Raw genomic sequence first — 25,388 nt, 5'->3', positions numbered from 1 at the left:
TTGATTGGTCAAGTTCAATTAATGATGAATCAAATGCAAACATTGGGACAATGTTTTTTTCTAACTTTCATGCCAGTTTGTCAGCAACTGAGCATCATAAAGGTCCTACAGTGGAAGGGGATTTGTAGAGGGAAACCTTAACTAGTTCCAACACTTTAGGCAACTAACTATATTGTGCCTGTAGCCATCAACCCTGATAAAGACAAGCTTCACTTTCTTACCCTGCATAGTTTGGATTCAAGGTCATCTTTGGCTGTCTTACTTCTATGAGTACAGGATTTCATCAGTTTCCCTCCCATCAGCTTGCTTCTGCAGCTCAATACTCCCACAGATGCAAATTTGGATGTACTTCATGGTCAGCTGGTACAAAGATTGCTATGAAACAGATACAGTGGTCCAAAAGCCCACTCTGTAACACAGCTCTTTTGACCCCTGTTGCTGTATTACAAATGTTTCTGTTCAAGTAGCATTTGAAAGAATGATGATGTGGTCTTCATTTTCACAAGAAGTCTGAGATCTAGACTGAGGTAACTCCCTGAGGAAGGCAAAACTGCTAGAGTCACCTTCAGTGTGAATGTGAAAATTAAAAAGAATTTGAAAGAGAAAGTTTACTTAGCAGTAACTGTTATTACTTGGGGTTTGTTGCCTGTTAAAAACTTCCACTACTCACCATCTTTCCTCTCTATATGTTAATTTTTCAGGTTTCTTGTGCAAAGGGACTGAAAATCACAGAGCACACTTTGCCATTTAACAGTCATGCAAAGATGACAGGGATATAAGTATAGGTCACAGACAAGACAATGTCTCCAGCTTCTGCACTTTGGATATGAACACCTAAAATTTTAATGTACACAGAGACAATGCACCTATTAGTAAACAGAAAAATGTTCACTAATATTGTCAAATACTCTAAACTTAATAGTTCATTAAAATGTGTAAAGCTAAATTGAAGGAAATTTCCCTAAAACTAAAAAGAGGGCTCACACCAGCTGAACTAGATTGGTGTGACTTGTAGGCTGCCAATCGAGGTTTCAAGGGACATCTGTATAACTGAGGGCCCAGTGACTCTCAGGCAGAGGTGTAAGGTCAGAAAATATCACATGAAACCCCCATGTTTAAAACAGGATTTTACAAAGAGAATATACAACAGTAAATACTTTTGGAAAATGACTCACTTTCTTTCTTCCAGCAGCGCAATTTCTTTCTTGACCTCATGGTACTCTTCTGCTATTTTGCAGTGCTGTTTGTACACCTGCATAGATTCTTTAGAGTCATGACAAGGAGGCAGTGGCTTTAAGAACAGAAGAAGAAGAAGAAAATAGTGCTTTTAAATGAAATTTTTGGAAAAAACATCCACTTTGAAAGATCCAATAATTATCTTAATTCCTGTGAGAATACTTACAGAAATTTCCCCTCACCTCACAACTGCAGGATACAGACAAATATTCCTAGTGATTGCCTTTCATGGAGGGGAAAAAACACTTCCCCACATAAAAATATGCATAAACCTTCAAACCTTGTAAGGATTTTCAGGACTTCCCTTGTCAACTTTGCAAAGTATCCCAAAAGATTGTTCAAAGAAAGATTTCTCCCTTAGTTTTTCAGCTACAGTGATATAAGATTGCTAAAGTTGATGCACTGATCAGACCCATGAAAAAATATGTATGTGTTTTCACTGCAGAAACTGCAGCACTGAGTAGAAGGGTAATTTGAGTGCAAACTAGCTCTTATTCTCCAATTCTGCAAGATGGCAAGAAAAGACTTGGAAAGCTATTGACTAAACACTCTTTTTTTCATAGATGCAATGCTTATTCCACTTTATTACTAAACAGGACAGGACCGTGAACTGGGACACTGGGGCTGATTCTGCTTGACTCAACAGGAGTTACACTGCTGACTCCAGTGGAGCCAGGATTTCATGATGGGTTCTACCCCAGTAATGCCTCAAGCCGCAAGTAGTTTGCTCAAGAACATACTGAGTTTCTCTGCATCTTTAATTCCTGTAGAAGAAGGGGATATATTTAGTTAGCAGAAATGTCATGAGAGCTGTATCAGTAATATTTGCAAAGTGTTTTGAATTTCCATAAGAAGTGCAGGTGAGATTGAGTGCAGAAAGATGCATCAACTAAAAAAAAAACAACCAAAAAAACCCCAAAACCAAACAGATAAAAAAAGATACAGCAAAGGCAAAAGCTCCACACCTCCTAACCTAAATACCAACATTACTGAAGCAAGATTTTAATTTTTTTTTATAATTCACGCTGGAAGTAATAAATATAGCAAATAAACCCTCTCTGTCCTGGGATTTTCATCCAAGATCTTAAAAATATGGTTTGGTTAAATGTCAGTGCTTTTTGATCCTTAAAAAGGAACCTAATTCAGGTTTCAGGCTTGACTGTCACATTTGGGCTGTAACACTTTCAGGAAGTGTAGTATTTTTAAGTTATTAGCCATGAATCAATTGACTGTAAATGAACTTCAAATAGCATGCTTGAGCCACCTGTCTGAAGCAAAAGGAAGCACTTAAAATAGTTTCTTTACTGTCCAGTTAAATAACATCCAATTGCCTTTTGCAATATAAGTAGATTATGTTTTATTTCTTCTTGTCCTTCTTTGACTCTTCTCTGTAGTGTAATATTCCTTCAATGACATTGTTAGGGAAAGCGCAAGTCTCCAGACTTTTCGTATGTATGATCTTGTAAACATTTGTTTAACTAAACCGGAAATTGAAATTTTACTAAACATATTCAGAGACAAAGATTAAAACTATTTTTATCCAGGAGGCAGGGTAAGTTGGCTTCAGACATACCGTAATGCACAGATGTAACTAATGCATGGACCTTGCAAGTACTTGCAGATGGCATGTGGTTCCTCACCAAAACTTTAACACAAACACTCACTTTCATGTTTGAAATGTGAAATTGCTGTGGCAGAACTGTTTCACAGCGTATTGTTTCATTCTCTCTGAGCTTGGAGATTTTGGGAACCCAGGGAAAGGGCAGTCTGTTACTTGATGCATCTGGTCCTTAGGAAAGGGCTTTTAATTGCATTTCAATGTGGATGAGCAATAGCACCATTCACATAGCCACCCAAATAATAAGCATAAATTTAACAAGACAGAATATAGAAGTCTCAGTGCTCTAATCCAAGAATGCAAGGGTGAGCCAAAGTAGCATCTCTGGTATCTACCACAGATCAGCAAACAAACAAATGCATCACAATAAAACAATTCTGAACAGTAACCCTGGGGAAAGTCCCCAAATAGTGATATTTCAAAAGAAAAAAAAAAAAAAAAATCTTGCTTTTGCTTCCAACTCAGTTTCCGCATATCTAGCTGGTTTAAACCAGTTTAAAAATTCAAGCAGCATTCAATTTCTATATTCCAGCTTCCCACTCAAATGATATATATAGAGAGCTAAAAATTATCTAGCCATGCTGAGACTTAGTATCTAATTCCCACTTAGACCAGTTGCTGACTTTCAAACCCCTTCCTATCATTATTCCCTCTTCAGTGTCTTTTTTTCATACGTTGATATTTTATCACTCAAAATAAACTGACAAGAAAAGATACAATCAGTTTACTAATATTCTGTTCATAAAATTCTCTATATCAAGTTTTTTTTTTTTTAATTTGGGTGTATTTTTACATCAAAATGTAATTTTGATTATGTTTCTGTACGACTGGGCAATTTGGTTTGCTGCTTTTTAATTTTGAAATTTCTAAGAAAAGCTTTGAAGATAGTACCTACAGTTTGAGTAATTTCTGGCCAGCAGAACATGGAACAGGCTTATATATTCATTATTTAGCAAATACCTCCACTGCAATTGCAAGAAAAAGAGATGGAAATCTGGTCGCTTCTTTGCTGCTCACCAGAAAATTCAAGCCAACACAAAAGCACAGATAAATTATTTTACCCATGTCTAATAGCCTATTTTTTTGACATAAACAAAAGTGCAAATAATTAATGATACATCTGTTCCCACTAAGAGAAGCATTTTCAGAAGACAGCAGGGCAAACTCCTGAAGAACAAATTCAGGAACAGAGGCAAAACTTATTTTTGTTTTTATTTTTTGCTTGTTGGAGGGGTAACTCCAACTGGCCAGCAGACATTTAGAGAATTAGCATATTTCCACAGAAAAGAAAATAGTAACAGAATAGTAACAATTACTGGACTAACCTATATCATCTAAATGGAAATGGGAGAAACCTGCAAAAACAGCAAGTCTGGTCCCCTGTTATCGGAAGCATATCTTGCCATTCACACACTTGCCCGGTTCTTAGAAAAACTGAAGTCCCCTGCCCAGTTGTAAGACTGGCCCAGAGCCTCACCAAGAATTACAAGCATTTTCATCATTTCCAGTTTGGGTTTCCTGAAATAGGTTTGTATTATACCAGCACTAAATTTCATTCAAATGGTGCCAGCACTATATTTCATTCAAGTGTTTTTATTGTGCCAACACTGTATTTCATTCAAACGGTGGGTCTTTGTCCTATGTGTTTTACCACTGAGATGTACATACAGAGAGTTCTCATATACTTTCCAAGACCTGTGTCTTGGCAAAGCTGCATTCCTCTAAGCATCCTAGATGAAATTTCTATTCTCCTTAGCTTATCCAAACAGTCTTTCTCTGATCCCCATTCATAGAATCATAGAATTATAGAATCAACTAGGTTGGCAAAGATCTTTAAGGTTATCAAGTCCAACCATGACTGACAAGTCCACCACTAAACCATGTCACTAACAGCTTCATCTACATGGTTTTTAAACACTTCCAGGGACAATGATTCCACCACTTCCCTGGGCACCCTGTGTCAATGCCTGATCACTCTTTTCTGTGAAGAAATTTTTCCTAATATCCAATCTAAACCTCCCTGGCACAGCTTGAAGCTGTTTCCTATTGTCTGTTGTTTGTTTCTTGGGAGAAGAGACCGAAACCCGCTTCACTACAACTTCCTTTCAGGTGGATGTATAGAGCAATAAGGTCCCCCTAAGCCTTCTCTTCTTCAGACTAAACAATCCCAGTTCCCTCAGTTGTTCCTCATCACGCTTGTGCTCCAGACCCTTCACCAGATCAGTTGACCTTTTCTGGACCTGCCCCAGCAACTTCCGTTCTACCTGGAATGATTTTTTTGAATGCCTGTGGCCAGGCCATGGGAAGTGTTGCAGATGCTACCCTGATGGCATTCCTGTGGCAGATAACTGGAATTCCCAGCAGAAAGCATTTTTCATCTATGAAGTCTGTAATTTAATTTTTTTTTTTTGAGTTCACTAGTTTATCGAGGTGACTAATTACAAAAGTCCTTAATAAAGTTCAATTTGCAGTATATATTTTTTTCACTCAGGAGCTAACAGTCTTGCTTACATTTCTCCTTAGGACAGCCCAAGCTTGTTACTTCATGAAGTATCTTGCCCATCCATAAATTAATATATATAAAAGCATACCTGCTACATAAGCAAAAAACACCCCTGCCAAAGAAAGTTATATTTAATGGTAACAGTTGCTACTTCTAATCCTGCTTATTTCAGGCTTCACTGTCATCCACCCTCATTTTCCTGTGCTGACAAAATATGCACACACAGCATCTCTGATTTTGTTCACCAAGTTAGTAAAAAAGCTACAGTTTTCACTCACACTGGTGTTCTATACTACTATTCCCAATTTTCAACAACGCCTGATTTCTCCTTGTATTTTGTTGAATAATTCCCTATGACATTGACAAACATTCTACAGAATCCAGCAAGTAGACACTAAGAGATCCTGTTATAGGCTATTCATAACTGCACATATCTATGTACGTCTTTACAAGACATATGCGTGGTTTATTTAGATTTTTGTTTGGAATCCAGGTATGAAAGATGTGGGAAGATGATGCAAAGGCAGTTCATGAAGAACTAGAAAGAGCCTGAGCAGTTCTGCCTGTTTCTTAAGAAAGGATGAAGGAGCTGTTCTAATTAAATTTTTGTTGGGGGATACAAAATGAGAGTTTTCACCAATTTTTTTGCTTCACCACTCCCATGACAAAGTGTGTTTTGCCTTGCCACATGAATATCAGCATTACATGTCCACAGAAGTTGCATAGTTGATGGTGTCACCCAAGTGTTTAAAAACTCTGATATGGTTTATGTTTTTAATTCACCTTCACCTGTTTGCATTTACATTTTGGTTGTACTGTGGGGAAAGAAAAAAACTTTCTCCTGAAAAGGTTAAAGTTCAAAGAAAAAGTTGCATCATGCAGTTTTTACAGCTGAGCATGTGGACTCATTTCAAAGACCGCCTTCAGCACTGGACTCACTTTTTGTAAGTTTGGTGATTTTCAGTTAGACTAGTCTGGAAAACCAGAAAGTTCAGTGCCAATATTTTGCATGTGGCTATGTGCATTACATGGCCTCATATACTCTTCCATGATGAAAAAAACCACATTATTCCAAGCCAAAGTTATAGCTGTATATTGCAGCTACTTTTTGTTGTGCAACAGGAATTCTTCAACTAGTTTTAGGTATCTAGTCTAGGATATATTTAGTCTAGTCTAGTTTTACCATGAAAGTAAGCAGTTCTCTTTCCTCAATGAAAGTCAACTGGATGTGAGAAACTAACGGTTTTGCTCTACTTTTTTGAGAGATTTTCCATTCTTTTCTAACCTTAGTGTGATGCTTTTACTTTGTAAATATTCATGTCTTACATAATCTAATTTAAGATCACAGTTATCACAGCAGCATTACAGGAGACTTATCAAGTTCATAGGAAATCAAATCTAATTATAGAGCACCACAGTACTCTGGGAATTCTCTTGTAATTTAATACATATTTAAAAAATACAGTATACTCTTTAAAAACAGAATATACTTTCAAACTTTCTAAGCTAATTTGTATGCATATAGCAAGAATCCTGGCATTCAGTAGAAGCAACAGTTCCATTATTAAAGTTTCAGAGTAAACAAGGTTTCTGCTAAATGCTTGTATCACACACAATAAATTGTCCTTTTCATAACCTTTTCCTTGCTTCTTTTGTGTAGCTATTTCCCACTAAAGCATCAAAAACTACCCCTTAACAAACTGATATTATAAATGGTTGGAGCCTTTTCTCTGTTGCAGCAATTTTACAGCCACCTAACCCCACTGACCTCAACAGAATCGTAATACAAAATATGACAGAAAGGCCTCTCTCAATCTCATGATTCCATGAGAAGAGATGACAAAGAACTACAGACCACCCTGTGCATCCATATGTGACTTGTGCTCTTCCCTCTTCAGGATCAAACTCCCAGCTGGAATAAAGACTTTGGTGGAGATGAACTGAGCAAGTCATAGGAAATGCTGGAACAGCACGGCATACAGGGCATAGTAATATGGGTGTTTTAACACTAGGTACCTTCCTCTATATTCAGTGACATAAACAGTGAGCTTTAGATGCTGATGTAGGTGTCTAAATATAGTAGATAACCCGTAGTAGAGTGTCTGTTACAGGGGCCACCACTGACTATGCAGCTAATCAAGGAAGCACTTTCCAATGCCCAGTCTTACTTTTGCACAAGGCAAAGGTTAAGGTTTCCCAATAACAAACTGACAAATGTAGCAAGCCTACCCGCCCTGCACCACCCACCACACTGCTCAAACAAGGATGGGGAGAAATGACACTGAAGCCCAAATATGCAAGTGTTTTAATCTCATTCAAAGTATTTCTTGTCAGTGGGAAGAGAATAATTTCCAATACTGCAAACAAAAGCAAGAAGTTTATTAATATGAGCATTGCTTCACTGGTAGCATGTAATGAACAACTTCATGGAGTTTTTTTAATAATAAAGCTGCAAAAGAGACCAGGCTTTTCCCTCATATAGCTTAAACTGTCTGGTTGACCACGCATTAATTTTTAAGTAAAAATAAAATAGAATAAAACAAAACAAACAAACAAACAAAAACAACCCAGCAAACAAACCAAAAGCAAATTTTTGGAGTTAGCGAATTGATATTACTTTCTTACAAATTGCTTATTGGAATTTCTTCCTCTCAGAGTAGGAGAAAAATGTTAACATTCGAAAAGGTAGCTGGAGAAGACAACATTTTGGTCTGAACCTAGCTAGTAGATCAGAACACTAGACTGATCATTTTTATGCTTCAGCAAGAAGCTGTAACTTCCAACCAGGATTGTCCTCCAGTAAGAGACCTTATAAAAGAATTAGCTATTTGTAGCTAGCCTCCTAGAAATACCTTTTCTCTGGCCAGTCCTACCTTTGCCTCTATAAAGTTGGCACTGGCGCTTGGACAGCAGGCTTTACTACCCTGTCAGGGGGAGGCTTCACTGAACTTTGCCCTGCCATCGGATACCAGTGCCCAGGGAGTAGGTATGGTAGGAACGTGGTAGGAAAAGTGGGAACACTAGGTAATTCTGCTCAAACAGCCAAGTTGTCTGCCAGAGCCAAACATAGGAGGACAAGGGCTTGAAACCTAAAACAGAGGTGCAAATTGCTTGGTACTCAGGCTGTGGTCTGCTGCCTGCATACATAAAATTCTAAGGCTCTGATTTTCCAAGTCCCTCAGTGAATGCACATAGCTTTCAAGCTGCTTTCAAAACCCAACCTAAAGGCAGGCTTTTTAGTTTGCTTGTTTTGTTTTAAATCATGTTTCAAAAATTTCCTTTGTATGTTTGAAACCTGGAATTTATATTTTTTTCTTTTTATGTCTATTATTATATAGCTACCTACCCCGCACTTACAGTTTGTTACTTTAAATAAAATACAAATGCTTTTGACTACATTTATGGTACAGTGATGAAAATCTTGTGATTCTAGATGTCATATTTCTATTACGAAAATATGTACCATCATTCTTACAAATTCAAGCATTTCAGGCTGCTATGCCACAATTGATTAAAGGGCTCATTTAGATGGCACTTCATGTATGCTACTTTATACTGGCTAACTTTGGGACAGAGAAAGACATGGGAAGAATGACAAGGGAAGCCCATGTTGTAGTTTGCTTCTGTAATACAAGAGGTACCTGTTTCAAAGCTGGTGTGGCTACGTTAACATAAATTGAAACTATATGCTATACTGGGCTGACACAAAGTTAGCAGTTTGGATTAAAAAAAAATAATTAAATAATAAATTTAATAAATAAATTAAAAAAATAAGAAAATGTAACTAGGCAAATCCTAATTTTGTTTACAGTTATTGCTTGTTCAAAATTTTAAAATATAATGTAATTACATTAAATTGTTACAAATTTAAGCTGTGACCCAGATTGACAAAACTTAAAAAAATTCAAGTTTTCATTGCTAAAGCTACCTCTGCACCAGCTCAGAACCCTACATTGACTTAACTGTCTCTGGTTGAACATAAAGGCATCTAAACCTAAATACGCAAATAAGCTTGAAAGCTAAAAAATGAAGCACTACCACTAATTTTATACTTTTGAGTGGTTGAGTCAGCCAGATAGTTAAGTTATCCTTTCAACTACCTCAGTATTACCAAATAAGTTTCTGAAGGATAATATAAAGAACATTATCTGAATCAAAGCCTTTGACTGTTTGTTTGAATTTGGAATCATACTGATATGAGAATAAAGGAAGGTTCTCTTGAAAAAAAAGTCAGGCACTTAACAGACAAGAGTGTACTTTGTGGAACTGCCGTAATGCATACTTCAAAAACTGTGAAAGAATGGCTATTATTTATCCAGCAGACCTGAATGATTCCAGAGGATCAATTTCAGTCTATCATGAAATTGCACATTTAGAGTACATTATATGTTGAAGAGATGGGTCGTAAAAGTCCTCATAAAAAAAATCATCACTTGGCCTGTAAAGTATCTACATCTAACACTACTAATCTTGTTTTTATATACCAATAGCAGTAATGAAATCATACTTTTCTCTTTTAGAGCACTCTTCACCCACTGAACTCAATGCTCTTTAACAAAAAAGATAAAAAGTATTAACTTCATCTCAGAGATGAGGAGAGGCATGAAGCAACTCCTCTAGGATCACACAGTGTGTCGCTGACAGAATTGGAAACAGAATGCAGGTTCTTTCAGTTCAGTGCTTCAGCCACAAAACAATATTGCTTCTCTCAAATTTAATGCTTCTGAGGGAAAAAGAGTATCAATCTGCATTGCTGCACTGAAAGATTAGTGGAATTAAAAGAACAACATACCACCTTGTTCCTTTCAGGCCAGATCTTAGGTTGCTATTTATTCCTTTAATCTTTCCTAGTTACACCTAAGGAACTTGCCCCTATTCTCAGTATTAGAGGGATAGAGCAAGAAGACTCTATGTCAGCCTCCATTTCTTCCTCAGTCATCCTTCTGATGAGAGCCACAGGAGAGATGTCAGTCCTTTAAATCAGCAGCCCTCCAGTGTTGTCTCATGAGTTGATGAGGACAGGAAGGATGACATTATTGGACAACACCGTCTGCTAATGCCTTTCTCAGTTTACACTCAGGAAACAACTGTGTTCATATTGAAATATTAGAGGAAGTCTAAATGCTCCTGGGAAACAGATGATTTGAAGTAGTTTACAAAAGCCAACAAGCACTCCAGAACCGCCACAGAGGAAAGGGAAATAATCCCTGGATACAGAACTGGCTCTGTGCCTAGTGAACCATAGAGTTGCCATCAACTGCCATCTGATTGTCCTGTATACCCACGCTCTATTGTCCTGCAGTGACAAATCGGACTGTTCACAAAGAGATTCACCACTTTTATCCAGTGCTGTCTGCAGACACTTGCTAGAGCAACAGTTAGGGTTGCTGGCTATGCAGCATGAACTAAAGTAACTTTGAGAAGACTCTTACCGATCCTGATGACTGGCTTTAGTCACCCAAGACTAGAGATAAGCACTACAAAAGGCACCTTTGCACTCTCTTGGAGTGCTTCAGAGAAAGCTAGTCACACCAGTCTTAGCCCAGTCTGTAGGCATGAGAAGTAGGCTCATTCCTTCTCCCATCAAAACCACAAGAACTTTCACTGCATTACAGCAGTACCTGCTGTGTTTTATACAGGAATTGTACAAAAAAATTAAAAGGCAGGTGAGAATGTTAAAATAGTCATCTCCCTACAACTGGATTATAAATGTCATATAAATTGTTCTGCAGATCTTGAAAGGACAATGTTTTTTTCTGTGGAAATGTACAGTCTTATTAAATATTAACAGGTTAGAGAAGCACCACTTTCACTCTACTGTAGCAACCGGAGGTTTTTTATCATAACAAATATAGTGAATGTGAAGAACTGTAGTGAAAAGGTTTACCTGCAGCTGCTGATCTAGTTCTGGAAATGTCAGAGGGAAGTTTTCAGAGGAAGCATCATCTAAAAGGTAAACATGATGTTAAAAGTCAATGTCTGCTGAAAAGGGCATTTCACATGACCTGTCTAATGCTGTTCTACATTGCATGTATTCACAATAATACTGTGATCCTGCAAACACCTCAGCATCTGCTTATCTTTCTACACTACAGATACCCCAATAGGCTCCTTGAAAGTACTAATGCGTCGGCAATAAGTAAATGTTTAGGTGATGGAAAGACAAAAGCCTACTTTGTATTGCTGTCATTAAAACCTAAACAAAGCCAGTTAACACAGTAGAACGTGATAACTTAATAAGAAAAATGAATCTAAACAAACAGTCTTTCTTCCTGAGCTTTCTATTACATCGCAAAGTAAAGAATCTTCTAGGGACATCATCCTTATTACCAAAGTGCTCATTCACTTGAATGAAGGGAAAGATATCTTCCCCATTACAATACAATGACTTACCAGGGCTAACCCAACAGTAACAGAAAACTTTTCTCTTACTACACAAAGGCAACCCCAAGAACACACAAACCAGCCTGGCAACCCTGGAACTAGAAGACTGCTACCTATACAGATGTGATCAGAATGGGGGAGGTACCACAAACTTCTCTGTACTGCAAAGGAATGCCTTTAACCTGTAGATAACAATCCTTATGAGCTAGAGTTAGTTGATTCATGACAACAGACCAATCTGTGTTTTTATTTATTTCTTTATTTTTAGTACAGGCTTCCAGCAAAGGTGGGACAGACTGTGCCAGTTACATCAGTGTTGTGAAGTGGACACCTGCCCACTAGTAGCTGGACTGAGATCAGAAATATGAATCATACTCGGTGGCGTCACAGCTAGCCACTGCAATATTTCTTTCTCAGTGACTTTCACACTATCGGTTTTGCACTGGGTTGTGATGACTGTTTATGCATCTTACTACAGGTTACGGGAGGCCAAGAGAAGGTTACTATTAGCAAGCCTACTACAGTTATTTGTAATGTGTCAGAATTAAATAAGGATGGCTCTCATAGGAGAAAATTGCTAACATAGGTCAGATCCTGCAACCTGCTCTGTGCTGGCAGATTTACACACACCAATAAACCCCGAACAAGATTAAGATTACCATGTATCAAAGCAGGATTCTGCATATTCTTAGAGAATACAGACTAGGATTTAAATTATCTGTCAAATACTTGTTTTCTGTTTTTCCTACCCTCAGTGGTCATACAGCAAAGCAGGTTAGGACAAAAAGTAAAATAATTCACCTTACCCTATGAAGAATAAACTGGGGAGAGGCCTAGAGAAGAAAAAAAACCCTACAGTGATACAGAGGAAGAAAACAAAAGCTCTTGAATTTCCCCAGGAAACAAAGTGAAATTCTATATTTTCACGGGATAGAGGTTTTGCTAGTATTATCAAGAAGTCATACCCACTTCCACACACTTCATTTTTTATGCCATGTCACAAACATGTCCATTCTGGAAAATACTTTAATTGTTTTAATTGTATAGAATTGTAACACACTGATATGTGTTTACCTTTAATTTGCTGTTGCTTTCTTCACAAAATTCAAAAATAGACTAATATTCTAAAAGAAGAAAGATGAATCATACGGCAAGGTTAAAAGGAAGGATGGAATAGGGCTCAGTCTGACTAAGGGTACAGCTGCTCTACAAATATTTGGCTGAATAGCTGTTAAATATTCTGACAGAGATATTGGACCAGAGTTGTGTCCACAGCAGCTAAGCTGCTATTTGTTTTGACAATTCCAGAAGTACAGTCTTCGGTACAGTAGCTTTAAGGAGGGACCTCAAACATTTTTAACATAAGAAAAACAAAGCAAAATCAACTTCAAAAATTGTAGCGAAATATCAGCCAAAAATTAGCTTTTCACTGCACTGGATATTAACAAGAAATCAAAATTAATACAGTGTCAGAATATTAAAAATATATTGGATTATCTTAGGAAGAGAACCAGTAAGAGAAATGTTTGGAAATACTTTTAAAAGGATGGGATGGAAACAGAAATTACTATAGAGGAAATCCTTTCAATAAACAGATGTTCCCTTCTTATTTTTTGAGCTCCAAGTGACTGAGTCAATGGTACTAAAAATAGAACATATTGGTATCCTAACCATTATGACATACCATAGTACATTTTATAATGGGCCTGCCCTAGCATCCATTGAACAGCTGCTAGAGGTTTTTTTTTTTAGTTATGCTAGTTTAAGACTTGTTTAAATCATCGTCTGATGTGTAGAACATCATCAAGAAAATTCAAGGACTTCAGTGGTTTGAAATTTTTTTGAGTTCCTAATTCTCTTAGGCTACTCTGAAATTTTCAGCTGAAATATTTAGCTTACAAAAACTAACAAATTCTCAAAACTAACTGCAATCTTTCTTTCCCCAAAAAGAAAAACTTTCAGTGAAAATAAATTACTGCATCAGGTCAGTCTGGATTTCACTGTAGTCAAAGTAACAACCACAACAATAACAGCAAAAATCACTTGGTAAAACATAAACATGTTTATATATCACACAAGGGGAAAGCAAATTACAGCTGTCATTCACCTCCTAAAACTTTATTGAGGATATTTTCAGAAAGTCAAGAGGAAAGATACAAAGTCTTGCATTTTCCCCTAAAAGTCATTATTGCCCTTACAAGCTTGAACACTGGATGTTATGCAGGGGATTGGACGAAACCACACTGGCTTCCAGCCTTAAAAAACTATGACTCTGAAAATCAGAAACACTAAAAATGCCTGAAATATCAAAGAAGATCTTCTAAAGATCAAAACACTCTCATAATTATCTCTTCATCTTTCTATATTTGTTCTTTTCTATTCTACATCTCCTTAGACAACAGAATTTATAAATAGCTCTTTTTCTCCTTCTTCAATTTATTAGCAGTATTTAATGAGTTGATTGTTATAAGGAATCACTGACATAATCAAAGACTCCCTTCATAATAAAGTTAGTGGCTTTTCTGTTTCACAATACTCCGAAAATAACTAGGCTGATTCTTCACCTGATACAAAAAGCATGAAGCTCCTGCTGTCACTATTTTACTGCTCCCTTCTCTGTCACTCATAAAGAAAAATGATTCAAGATAATTGTTGAAAACATATTTTGTTTAAAAATAAAAATATAAAAAATTCAGAGACTACAATTTGCTGCAACTGAATCAAGGTTCTGGTCACCAGAAAAAAAGAAAGGAGGAAGAACATGCACGTGAATGTTATGGCCATCCAAGCAAAGAGCACTAACATATGATGTGAAAGAGATCAGGGATGTCATTACAACCACCTAAGTCAAAGTTATCTGTTGCATAATTTCCGAGTAGCACTTCCTGATTTCCCATAGATCCTGAAACTAATTTTGAAATATAGAAGTATATTAAAGTACCTGTACCCCAATTACAAGACGAACTCTGTATATACAGTTTTTTAACTAAAGGCTTGGTTCATGTGTATGGGATACGGTTTGGGTTTTATGTTTGTTTCATCAGGTTCATTCATCTATTTTGCTTGTTCCTGAAGTCTGTCATTATAACAGAGAGCATCTGAGGGAGGGTCTCCAGGGAAATTACTTCCTCCTTTTGCCTTCCATCAGCTGGGCGCAGACAAAGTATCCTCCTGTGTCAGAGCCAGCTCTCTGACCATTCCTACATCAAAACTAACACCACAACAAAATAACAAGCTCCCTAAGCATGCTGCCCAGTCAACTCTCCTTCATGCTTAAATGGTGTGATGGGCACCTTTGTGTAAGGGCAGCAATGTTAGGCTGCTCAATTTTCACTGTCATAGAATCATAGAATTATTTAGGTTGAAAAAAGACCTTTAAAATCATCAAGTCCAACCGTTAACCCAGCACTGCCAAATCCACCACTAAACCATGTCTAAGCTCCTCAAGTCTTTTAAATAGCTCTGGGAATGGTGACTCAACCACTTCCCTGGGCAGCCTGTTCCAACACTTGACAACCTTTTTGGTGAACACATTTTTCTTAATATCCAATCTAAACCTGCCCTGGCACAGCTTGAGGTCATTTGCTCTTGACCTATCACTTGTTACTTTGGAGAAGAGACTGACACCACCCTCACTACAACCTCCTTTCAGGTAACTGTAGAGAGCGATAAGGCCTTCCCTGAGCCTCCTCCCTGAAAATGAATGTTACCCACCTTTGCAACCAATACCAGCCCATTCATTTCCTACCATAACATCTTAACAAGACTCTTCTGCCCATCCAAGTGACTCCTTTTTGTCTCTTTTCATTGCCTCCTCTCTATCTGGGGATGGAGCTGTGTGGATCACTGGGTGTGCTCTTTGAGGAGCAATCTACTGCCCAGGTAAGTTCTCTCTGCTGACAGTATCTATTAATACAAAAGAGAGGTGGGTTTCTAATGTATAGTACAGAGATCCACACAAGCCATCTGATTTAGAGGACTGTACTGTATTAATACTGACTGTCTTCATTGAAAAGGCTTACTACTTTTCAGTGATGCCCTGATGCATTCAATCCCCTGATATATGCTAATGTACATTTGAGAATGAATCACACTTTCTGGAAAGCTTCACTTATTCAATCATGTTCTGGCCTCTGGAGATTCCAATAGCCCAGACCTCCACCACATAGACAAACGAGTAAAATCCCTCACACTTTGCTGACTAACACAATGTCTGGTACAATTAAGTGTAACACCCCAGTCTCTTCCTATATGGCTGCTCTATTTAGCTGAGCTGTGGGATACAGGCAATAGTTAATAAATACTTTAAGAACAACAGCTGATTTACTTGCAGTATAAACCTGCGAATTACATTTTCTCAAGGATCTTCACAAAGACAGAAATAGAACATAAAAATTTAAATGTGTTGAAAGCATATTAAGGTTGCTAAATCAAGCACTCAAAATTTAGGAAATGCCAATGACAGCTCTGCTTCCTTGAGTAACTGAGTTATGATCCAGTCTTTAATTATACAATCAGGTACTATTTTTTTCTCCTACATGCGTGGGTAAGTGTATTCAGATCTCTTCCTCCTAAATTAAAGAATTAAATTAGTAACATAAGTAGGCTGTTATCCTGTAAGTGGATCAGCTATTACACAGGGCAAGTGCCCAAACTCAACTGCAAGTACTGCAAATCACAGTGGAACAACACTATCAAACTGTGTACTGGGGTCCATTCTTGGCCTTAGGAGGACAGTGAGATCCAGAAGCTCCAGTCTAGTTACTGACAGACAAGCATAGACTCATTGAATTCATCCTGGAAGGCTGTGTGGCTAAGTGACTGCGACTTGGCACTGCTGAGTGAAGCTCCCAGGCTTCTATTCACAGCCCTGCCTAACACGACCTTACACAACCTCACAGTTACCTCACTCGTAAAATAGTGGGGAATGGTCACTGCTTGACTAGGAACAGGCTATGAAGGCTTGCTCAGTAATAAGAGTTGTGGACCTTCTCAAAATAGAAATGCCCATAACAGAAGATACAAGAGCAAAACCCTGCTACTACATATACCTTTACCTAAGCCTAAAGCATCGTCTGATGAATGCGCAGCCACTTCCCCTTTGAGGGTATCTCACTTAAGTTCCTGTCTAATTTCCCAAAGATCAAGCCCCTTACTTGTAGGCTGGGTGTAGTTTTAGGAAACTAGCTTTTCACATTTTAGCCACATATTTTAGCAATCCCCACTGGTTGTCAGCCAGTATCTTATCTACTGGAAAGCCTCTGTTGCCATTACAACCAAAACGAGGATGGAAGAGGGATTTGAAGGTTGCTATTGAAGAAGCAACTATTGCAAAAGAGTCTTGCATGATCAACTGTAAAAGCAAAAAATTCTTCATGGTCACTAGGATAACAAAGGCATAAAGAGGAGTAAAGTAAGTAATTTGCTATGCTTGCAAAAATATTTCATTATTCCACTGTCTGCAGTTTCATTAGATGTATGCTTTGCCTTTGTTATCAGTGATTTTTCTGGAGAGTGCTATCAGAGGTAGATTAATTTCAAACAAAAGATATTACTTATCACCACATGTCATTAGCAGAACCTTTCATCTAGAGTCAAGCTTTTATTCTAGGAGGGAAAGTGAAGAGATGTTTGCCTATAAACCTTCCTTTAGAACTATTACACAAAAAAAATCCACTTCTCTAAAATTAATAAAGTTCCTGTTATAATCATTGCATCTTAATATGTTCAGTAAATAAGTCAGTGATATAAATTAGGACACACTGAATTTGTTGAATTAAATTGATTTTGATAAATGGCAATGAATTTTCTATTTGGGAAAACATTCAAATTTCAGAACACCAAGTTCAGTTTAACTTGCATTAGTTTTCCACTGATATAAGGTAGGCTGAAATAATAGTATTGAAATTCATTAAATTAGAATGGTACCTTAAGTCAAACTGGTGCAATACAGTGTGCAGACACACCCTGAGAAACCTATGTTTGATGCCAGTTTAGTGAACCTGAGTAAAAGAGCCAAACATAAATAGCTATATATACTTGAATAAGAGATACACAATAAAACTGTCTTCTTATATAGCACCCTCTCATGGGCTGCTCCTGAGACTTTTAAGGAACTGGTTACCCTACTTCCACATTAAAAATCCTGCTCAAAGTTGGCCAGGATTTCAGTCATCAGATATTGACTGGCAAATAATATAACACAATTAAATTATTTCTTTTATACTCAGGATAAGCCAGCTTCAGTCTTGTAGGTCAGTTAACACAAACTAATCTCTTCTCATGAGTCGAGAGCAGTTTCTCCTTTTGCTGCTCCTCACACCCAGTGCTTGGTTACAATCCTAGCCAGTGAGATAATCAGCACCCAGAAGAAACATTCCATTTCCCCTTTTTATATCCAGTTATGCTGCCAGTTCCTCCTCGTAAGCAGTTGTACAGCCCCCGGAAGGAGAATGCAAGCCTTTCTTGGTGAATCTGTTACTGTGCCTTTCAAGTGAGGTAGAATTTAAGGAAAAGCTTAAGTCAGATAGATTGCCTCACCACTTAGCCCTGGTGAAGAACATTTTGTATATAAAGCAGTACACAAGCCTTAACTGATGATTTACCATCACACTTGCAGCAGGTAACTCCTGTTTGAACTGAAAACAAGTTGTCAAGGAGAAATAAAAGATTAAATATAAAAAAATAAGGAGAAAAAAACAAGAAGAACAACAAAAAAATACAAGCCAAATATTGAATACTTAAAGGTCTATCTGTAAAATGGTTTTGTAGCTCATCTTGAAAAATAAAGTGTTAAATACTTATTTATACTTTCTTGATTCAACGAAGGTTTGCTGGAAATTTTCAAAGCTGGTAAAAGTTTTTTTCCTTTGCCTTCTTTAGATATATCAAATGTAATAACCAAGTTCAGGCTTACTGTTAAGAGCAAGAACAGAATTTTTCTGACATGGTAAAACAGTATGCTGTTTTAGACCTCCTGACAGAACCCAAGGGGATGTGATACAGAGGAGCTGGCCCTCACCTTACTGGCTGCTGTTTAGTTTCCTCAGTACTCACACAGATTCTGGATTGCATACTGCAGGAACACTTGTATATATACAATAAAGGACTCAAAATTATGGAAAGTTTAACCAAACTGTAGCAGAAAAAGATTAGCTTTCTGTATTTTAGTTTATTTCTCTAAATGTTTAAAGAAAGGCTGTAATTATTAGCAGGATAGAAAAGTAAAAAATAAAATATGATGCAATGTTAAGGAAGCTAGGCTTCCTGCCTTTCATGTCGTCTTCTTCCAAGCTATTCACAACCTTGTCATTTCCTACCGCCATCTCTTGTCACAAATCACCCTGCCCTCTTTGATTTTCCCATGGTCTCAGCTTTCCCTGACTTGTTTTCAGTATCTTACATAAGCATTCTTTTTCCATAATTTGTAACAGCACTCCCCTTTCTTTTACATCTTTCTTCAAGACCTATTTTTGTCACAATTCCTGTGAGAAATTTGCCATGTTACTATGTCTTGAAATACAAGAATGATTCCTTATTACTTTCTATAATAAAATGTAATTACAAAATTATTTTAATTTACAAAAAATGGGCACACAGCCACAAGTACGCCTGAGCTGAAACTGATGTGCAGCAATATATAAAGATATTTGGGTTTAGATTGTCTTGCTTAGGGAATAAGATCCTGTTTCAGGCTTCTAGCTGCAAATTAATATTACATAACAACTATCTAGGAAAGATAATGCATATTCTAAAATACTTGCAAAATGAGAGAACTGTATTCAAACTGAGACTATACATACAAAGCTCAGGAAGCAGCCTCACAATTATCCTGCAATGCATACCCTCCCATAAAGCACTCATCAGCAATAAGTTTCAGTTGGGGTTATCAAAGATCCTTATATGTCATGCTATAAACACATCCCAACCCTGGGTCCACGCACCCACCTTTAGCAACAGCACAGGCAACATTTTTTGGGATGCTTCACAGCTTCCAATTTACTTTATTTCATTCTAACTTTTACTGTTTGGCAACAGCTTCTCTAGACTTCAATAATATTTAAGGTGAAAACTAATAATATCCATCTATTCCAGAGATGAAAGGATCCATGTATGTACAGGGTATGTTTGGGGAAATTAATACTCCATCAGCACTAGCTGACAGGATAAGCATCAATGAAATCTCTCATGCTTTCTCAGGGCACATGCCATGTGGGGCATCTGTTTCCTGAAACCTTTCATCAAGCTGGGCACATGCAGCACTTTCCAACCTCCCTGCTGAAGGGAAAGTCTCTTTGTGCTCTTAGCATCATCCTCAGCAGAACATGCCATTTTTCTTTTTTTTGTTTTAAAATTCCTTAAAATCAGACATACCGCATATGTAGTTAAATTCGATAGTTAATTACAATCCAAATTATATTACTCAAACTACTGAAAGAAAGCTAAGATCTAAACCATCAGGCTCGTGGGTTTAGTATAATGAAATTGTTAATGGAAACATTAAAAGTTATCAGACAGGAAAACTGATCACATGCTATCACTTAGGAAAAAAATCTATGCGTAACACTGGACTTCATTTGATATTGTAAACACTGGTAAGAACGCGTAAAATTTTAAAGCAATCATTTCACTGTGCTTTACTGCATAAATTAAACTGTACCTGGGGATTCATTCAGGCTGAAGGCAATTCGTACTGGTTTATCAGCAGGTACCCTGGCGGTGGTGATCATGTGGGCACTTGAGTCAATGCTTTTACTTGTTTGTTCCAGCTGTAATAATACAAACAATATACTTATTACAGAACACGTTACACCATTCAACAAATGAGGTTTAATGCTTTTCATGCATTCATAGCTATCTTTCTCATTCTAGCTAAGCAATGTTTAGAATCAAAGTCAAGGGAGCGCCATTTCACTTTTCCATTTAAAAAGGATTTAAGTGAAATTCAGTGCTGAGACTGCCTCTCTTTTGCTATTTACAGATTAGAAAGAACGATGGCAAAGGAAGCTTGCCCTCTCCTCACCTGCTTGCTCCCCGCCATTGCCCCTTCAGCAAGCCTTGACTCGTGGCAATGCTGCCTGGTTCTGAAGGTGAAGAAGGAAGAAGGGGTGGGGAGTTGAGAGTAACATGACCCCAAGCCTGCCATGTGATTGGAAACGTGCACACCACTCCACATGGTGTCAATGAGGAGACACCCATCCTCCTACCTTCCACCCATACTCCCCCAGTCAAACTGTGCCTGATAGTCACACACTTAATGGTCAGAAAGTTACTGGGTCTCCAAACCTTGGTGGTGATTCTTCAGTGGAACTCTGTGCAGGTGTAGGGGTCTGTCTGCATGGGTTTGACTCCTGGATCAGGACCTTATTCAGTCCTCAGTCTTTCTTCTGAGACCACCAATCCCAAAAAGTAGTTTTACTGAGATGAAACCCTGTCCATTAAGAAAACTGCTAGTTCATTTCAAGCTGAGCAACAAAAAGAATTGCTGAGCAACAAAAAAATTAGCCACTACTGATCTGTAATGGTATAATTAAAACATCTCTGAACACTCAAACGTTGTACTCAGAGCTCAGTGTACATTTAACCTTTTGACTGGTTTTGGTTAAATTCTATTAAATAGCTAAACGCAAGCTTAATCTCCTTGTATATCTAGCACAAAGCTGCTAAAATTCACAGAGATTAATCTTCTGATTAGCTCCATGTGTGGAGAACAAGAAGTCAGTGGGACATCATGCATGAAAAAGATCTGCCCATAAAGAAATTATTTTAGGACTGAAGACTATGCTATCCAGAGTGCATTGCATCCATACCAACTATGTGGACAGTTATGAGAGTCACTTTCAAATTAAGATAAAAACTCCTCAGTCAATTATAAACCAAATTCTTCAGGAAAATACAATTAATTTACTAAAAGTTGTACCACGTCAATAGACAACGCAGCATTTAGCTAGTGAAAGCAAAAGCCAGTGTCCTAAGCCAACAGTCTTGCAGTTTTTCAGTAAAGTAGATATTGTATTGCACAGAAATCCAAACAACTCATTCTAATTTACACTTATTTATTTGGCAGTCTCAGAAAGTCAACAGGACAGAACAATATTTCAGGGTTATAGTCTTCCTTGGTGATGCACAAGTGAATCAAACAGTTCCCTGGCATCACTGCCTTGCAATCAGTGGAGGAGTATCAAATTTGCATTTGGCACATTAATTTCAGCATTTCTTTTGTGTTTCCTCTGTCTGTCTTAATATTTAGCTAGCAGAGTGATACGGTTACCCTGTAGCAATGCTACACAATAAATTGTTATTTGAAGTACATAATCCTTTCTTAAAATAACAGCAAATAATCTAAAATGATTACTTCAAATAAATCTTACTTGGAGCTGAGAGTGTCTCCTTCTACTAATACATGAAGGATATTAGGTATCGTTCTTTATTCCCCATTTCTAATAACCAAGACACAAAAATTGAACTCGTATCTATTGGGCAGAGACAAAGAAAAGTCAACTAAACTGCAACAGTGTATGTTTTTGGACTCAGGAAAAGATCCTTGGGTCAACTGAAATATTCCCTTTTGAAATGTATTGCATTAGACTCATAATTTTTACCTTCTGAGCATTATTGATCTCTATTTTCCCCCCCAGACCCTCACTTTATAAGAAACATCTGAGACATCTCATTGTTCTTCAAAAACAACAGAACTACTAATCAAAAATTCATTATATTTCCCTTCCATACCTGCCAGTACAAAGGAAAAAAAAAGAAAGAAAATAAGAGATTTAAAGTGATAAGCACATCCTTAAAACATGGCTGTTCATCATTCTGTGTTGTTGGTACACAGTCCCCTGTCATCTGCTTACTATCTCAAGTGGTATTCCACATAAGAGTATACTTAACATTTCATATCATAGCCTGAGAAATGAAAATGATGCATTCTACTCAGGTTTTAAATTTGCCATAAAATTATTGCCAGGAGCAAATCTGTTTGTTTTTTTTATCCCAGTCACACACTCTGTGGTCTGTGATGTCTTTAAATTACCTCTTTTAACCATCTAATATATGAGGGCAAAAATCAATACCCCTTAGATACGCAAAGGTGAATTCTATCATAACACAAAAAAGTGTTTTCATTTTATTTCAATCCAGAAAAAGAGATCTCATCTTTATATGCAGCAGTTATCCTCCTATCCATTTTTTTTTATATTGCATTTATCCCTTCACTCCTTTTTGTGCAGAGTCCTCAAGTTCTTCATCACAAAAAGCAGTCACAGAGAACAGAGAGGGATGGAAGCAGCCTGTGTGCAGACAAAGTGATACAGGAAACACACAGACCAACTGCCCCCAGCTCCCCACCTGCTTTCTCCATGTATGAAGAACAATAGCTCTGTAGACAGAGGGTGAGTGGGCAACCTGGAATTTAGTGAGATTTAATGAGCCGCTCTCTTCTTCACAATTGCCTATAGAACTGGCTGCTGCTTCTCCATGAAAAACCTGCTGCAGAACTCAGATTAGGTGCTGTTACAGCTCTATTAATTTAGTTCAGTTTTCACACCTGTTGCCTTACCTCACTTAGCGGAGTGTCTGCACTTGTATAATCCAGGGCCAGCCACTGCCTTGGCTTGTCGTTGCCTTTATGGAGTAAAGCTTCAATAAAAGAAAAGGCTGCACCTGCTGCATAGCAACAAACTGACAAGGTCTGAGAAGCTGAGACAGCTGTCAGGGCAACATGCTGCTACCTGCACTTCCCATAGACTTTGCTGTCCCAAAAGATCACCCTTTTCCGCTTTTCTCCACAATTCCACCTTTCCTTCCTCTCCTTGCCAGTGACGAGGGATTATGATGCTGTCACGCTTCAGTGAAGAAAAAATCCTTCTGTCACAGGCATTATTAAGCAGCAAACTGTGGCGAGCCCAAGATTTTTAATTCATTAGTCCTGGCAAACCTAAAATACAAACAGACTTGCTTCATAGGACAGGAATGTTTTCAGCATGACCCAATCAGTGTCTGTGTCTATTCCAGCAAACTGGCAAAGATAGCATGACTCCAGTCAGCAAAAATGTCTGCAGCTCCAATCAGCTTGGGCTGACACGGCCAACTTGGACAGGCTACAAGCGAACTATCAAATGATAGCAGCAACTATCAAAACTAACAACAAGGGATGGGCTTGGCCCGTTAGGCTGGGTTCATGTTGGCTTTGGTCAAGCCAGGCTTGTCTAATAGCAATGATAGCTCTGCACTTCTGAGGAGGCAACGGGCAAATTTCAGAATGTGTACGCTGTGAAAGCAGATGTATTTATAGATGCATTGGTGATGGCAGTGATAGCTGAAGCTGACTAAATCAGACATTTGACTGAACTCAGAGGATTTCCTAGTGTGATTTCAGATAGCTTTTGTGAATTTTTTTAAGCCACAGGCAAGCAATTAGTAGATAAATCTTGAAGTATCACAAGAGAGGTTAATTTCTTCAGCTTAAAATTTTAGCTGTGTCACACACATGTACTGCCTACATGACTTCTTTGACTGTTAGCACAGTCACTTGAACAAATGGAGAAAACTGGAGAGTTACAGAATGATTACACAGAGTATCTTTATTGTCGTGTGCTTGAAAAAGAGTTCTCTCCCTTTTCTATTTCAAAATGTGTTTTTAAGGTATATTTTATGTTTTTAAATTCCAAATAGAGGTGTCTCTAACCCAGATCTCCTGTATAGGCACATTGCTAGAGCCTCTTGGCTCAGCAAAGACACAGAGACTGCAGGACAAACAGAGACGTGAAGGTCTGAAGTCAAGTTTTCATCCTTCTTCACCCTTTCACCTTCTGGCCCTAGCCCAGGATTGATCTAATCAGTGCAAATCTCAGGAAACCAGCGGTTGCCCTTGTGGCCTCAAAAGACCTTTTCATACTTTGAAATGACTAAACTGCAAAGATATTCTACCCACAGTGCCTTTTCTCCAGCAGTGACCTGGGCAGCTACACCATTAGTTAGGTATCTGGTGAGGCCGTCTTTCTAACTGCAGTGTAATTTCAGGGCAGACTATGGGCTCTCACCCAAAGAGTTTGTGAAAAGCAGGACTGCAATTCTGACTACACTGACCATTTTCTCTTCTCTTGATGTGTTCCTGAAAAGACTGAGGGTTCCTCCCTGTATATCTCCTTTGGAATGACAGGGAAGAGAGATTTGTCTCTGATCACAACCATGGCAAATAATGTTCTACAGCTCAATAGCATCACCAGTACTGCTCGATAACATCAGCAGTTGATACTGATCTCCAGGTCCAGATCCAATTACTGCAAAAGTATTTGTTTGAAGATACAGAAAATCCTGGCTCCAGTAAAGTCACTACAAATATTCTGCTTCAGTTTCCATGGAGTCAGGGTGTCCCTGAGATCGTAAGACCCTCTTCTGCTTTGTATGGACAGATGGTATTTAGGTAGCATGAGTGCCTTCATTACATGCCATTACAGCAAAGCCTAAAAAAGGCTCTCTACATAAAATCTTAAGACATGCAAGATCTTCAATAGCCATGACAGCAAGGGTCTTGGACAGAAATGATGTCTGAATAGCCCAGGGGTGTGTTTTCCAGATGGCTCTGACACTCCACATTTCCAGACTGACACTTCAGTTGTACTCAGTTTAAATAGTATATGCATTTGC

At 37.9% G+C, this 25,388-nt stretch overlaps 1 protein-coding gene across 6 annotated transcripts in view; it reads right to left on the bottom strand.

The window, feature by feature from the left end:
- The window catches only part of MAP3K7CL (MAP3K7 C-terminal like), a 39,077-nt gene that overhangs the window by 10,505 nt on the left and 3,184 nt on the right, over nt 1–25,388 (bottom strand). Inside the window, exons 1-6 of one of the 6 annotated variants that reach the window (XM_062622162.1) lie at nt 23,299–24,208; nt 21,027–21,171; nt 20,764–20,824; nt 20,401–20,509; nt 11,245–11,303; nt 1,176–1,291 (exon numbers count right to left, since the gene is read on the bottom strand). In XM_062622162.1, the coding sequence (XP_062478146.1) occupies nt 1,176–1,291; nt 11,245–11,303; nt 20,401–20,509; nt 20,764–20,781 (302 nt within the window). In that variant the 5' untranslated portion in view covers nt 20,782–20,824; nt 21,027–21,171; nt 23,299–24,208. Of the gene's footprint in view, nt 1–1,175; nt 1,292–11,244; nt 11,304–20,400; nt 20,510–20,763; nt 20,825–21,026; nt 22,064–22,111; nt 23,236–23,298; nt 24,209–25,388 lie in introns of those variants that run through there. The other 5 variants (XM_062622163.1, XM_062622165.1, XM_062622164.1 and 2 more) reach the window with 5 other exon arrangements.

The sequence above is a fragment of the Pezoporus occidentalis genome, unplaced genomic scaffold (assembly GCF_034315485.1).
Source record: "Pezoporus occidentalis ecotype Australia unplaced genomic scaffold, CSIRO_AGI_Poc_V1 ctg24, whole genome shotgun sequence".
Taxonomy (NCBI): Eukaryota; Metazoa; Chordata; class Aves; order Psittaciformes; family Psittacidae; genus Pezoporus; species Pezoporus occidentalis.
The sequence above is the reverse complement of the archived record's forward strand: the minus strand, read 5'-3'. Positions and strand labels throughout refer to the sequence as shown.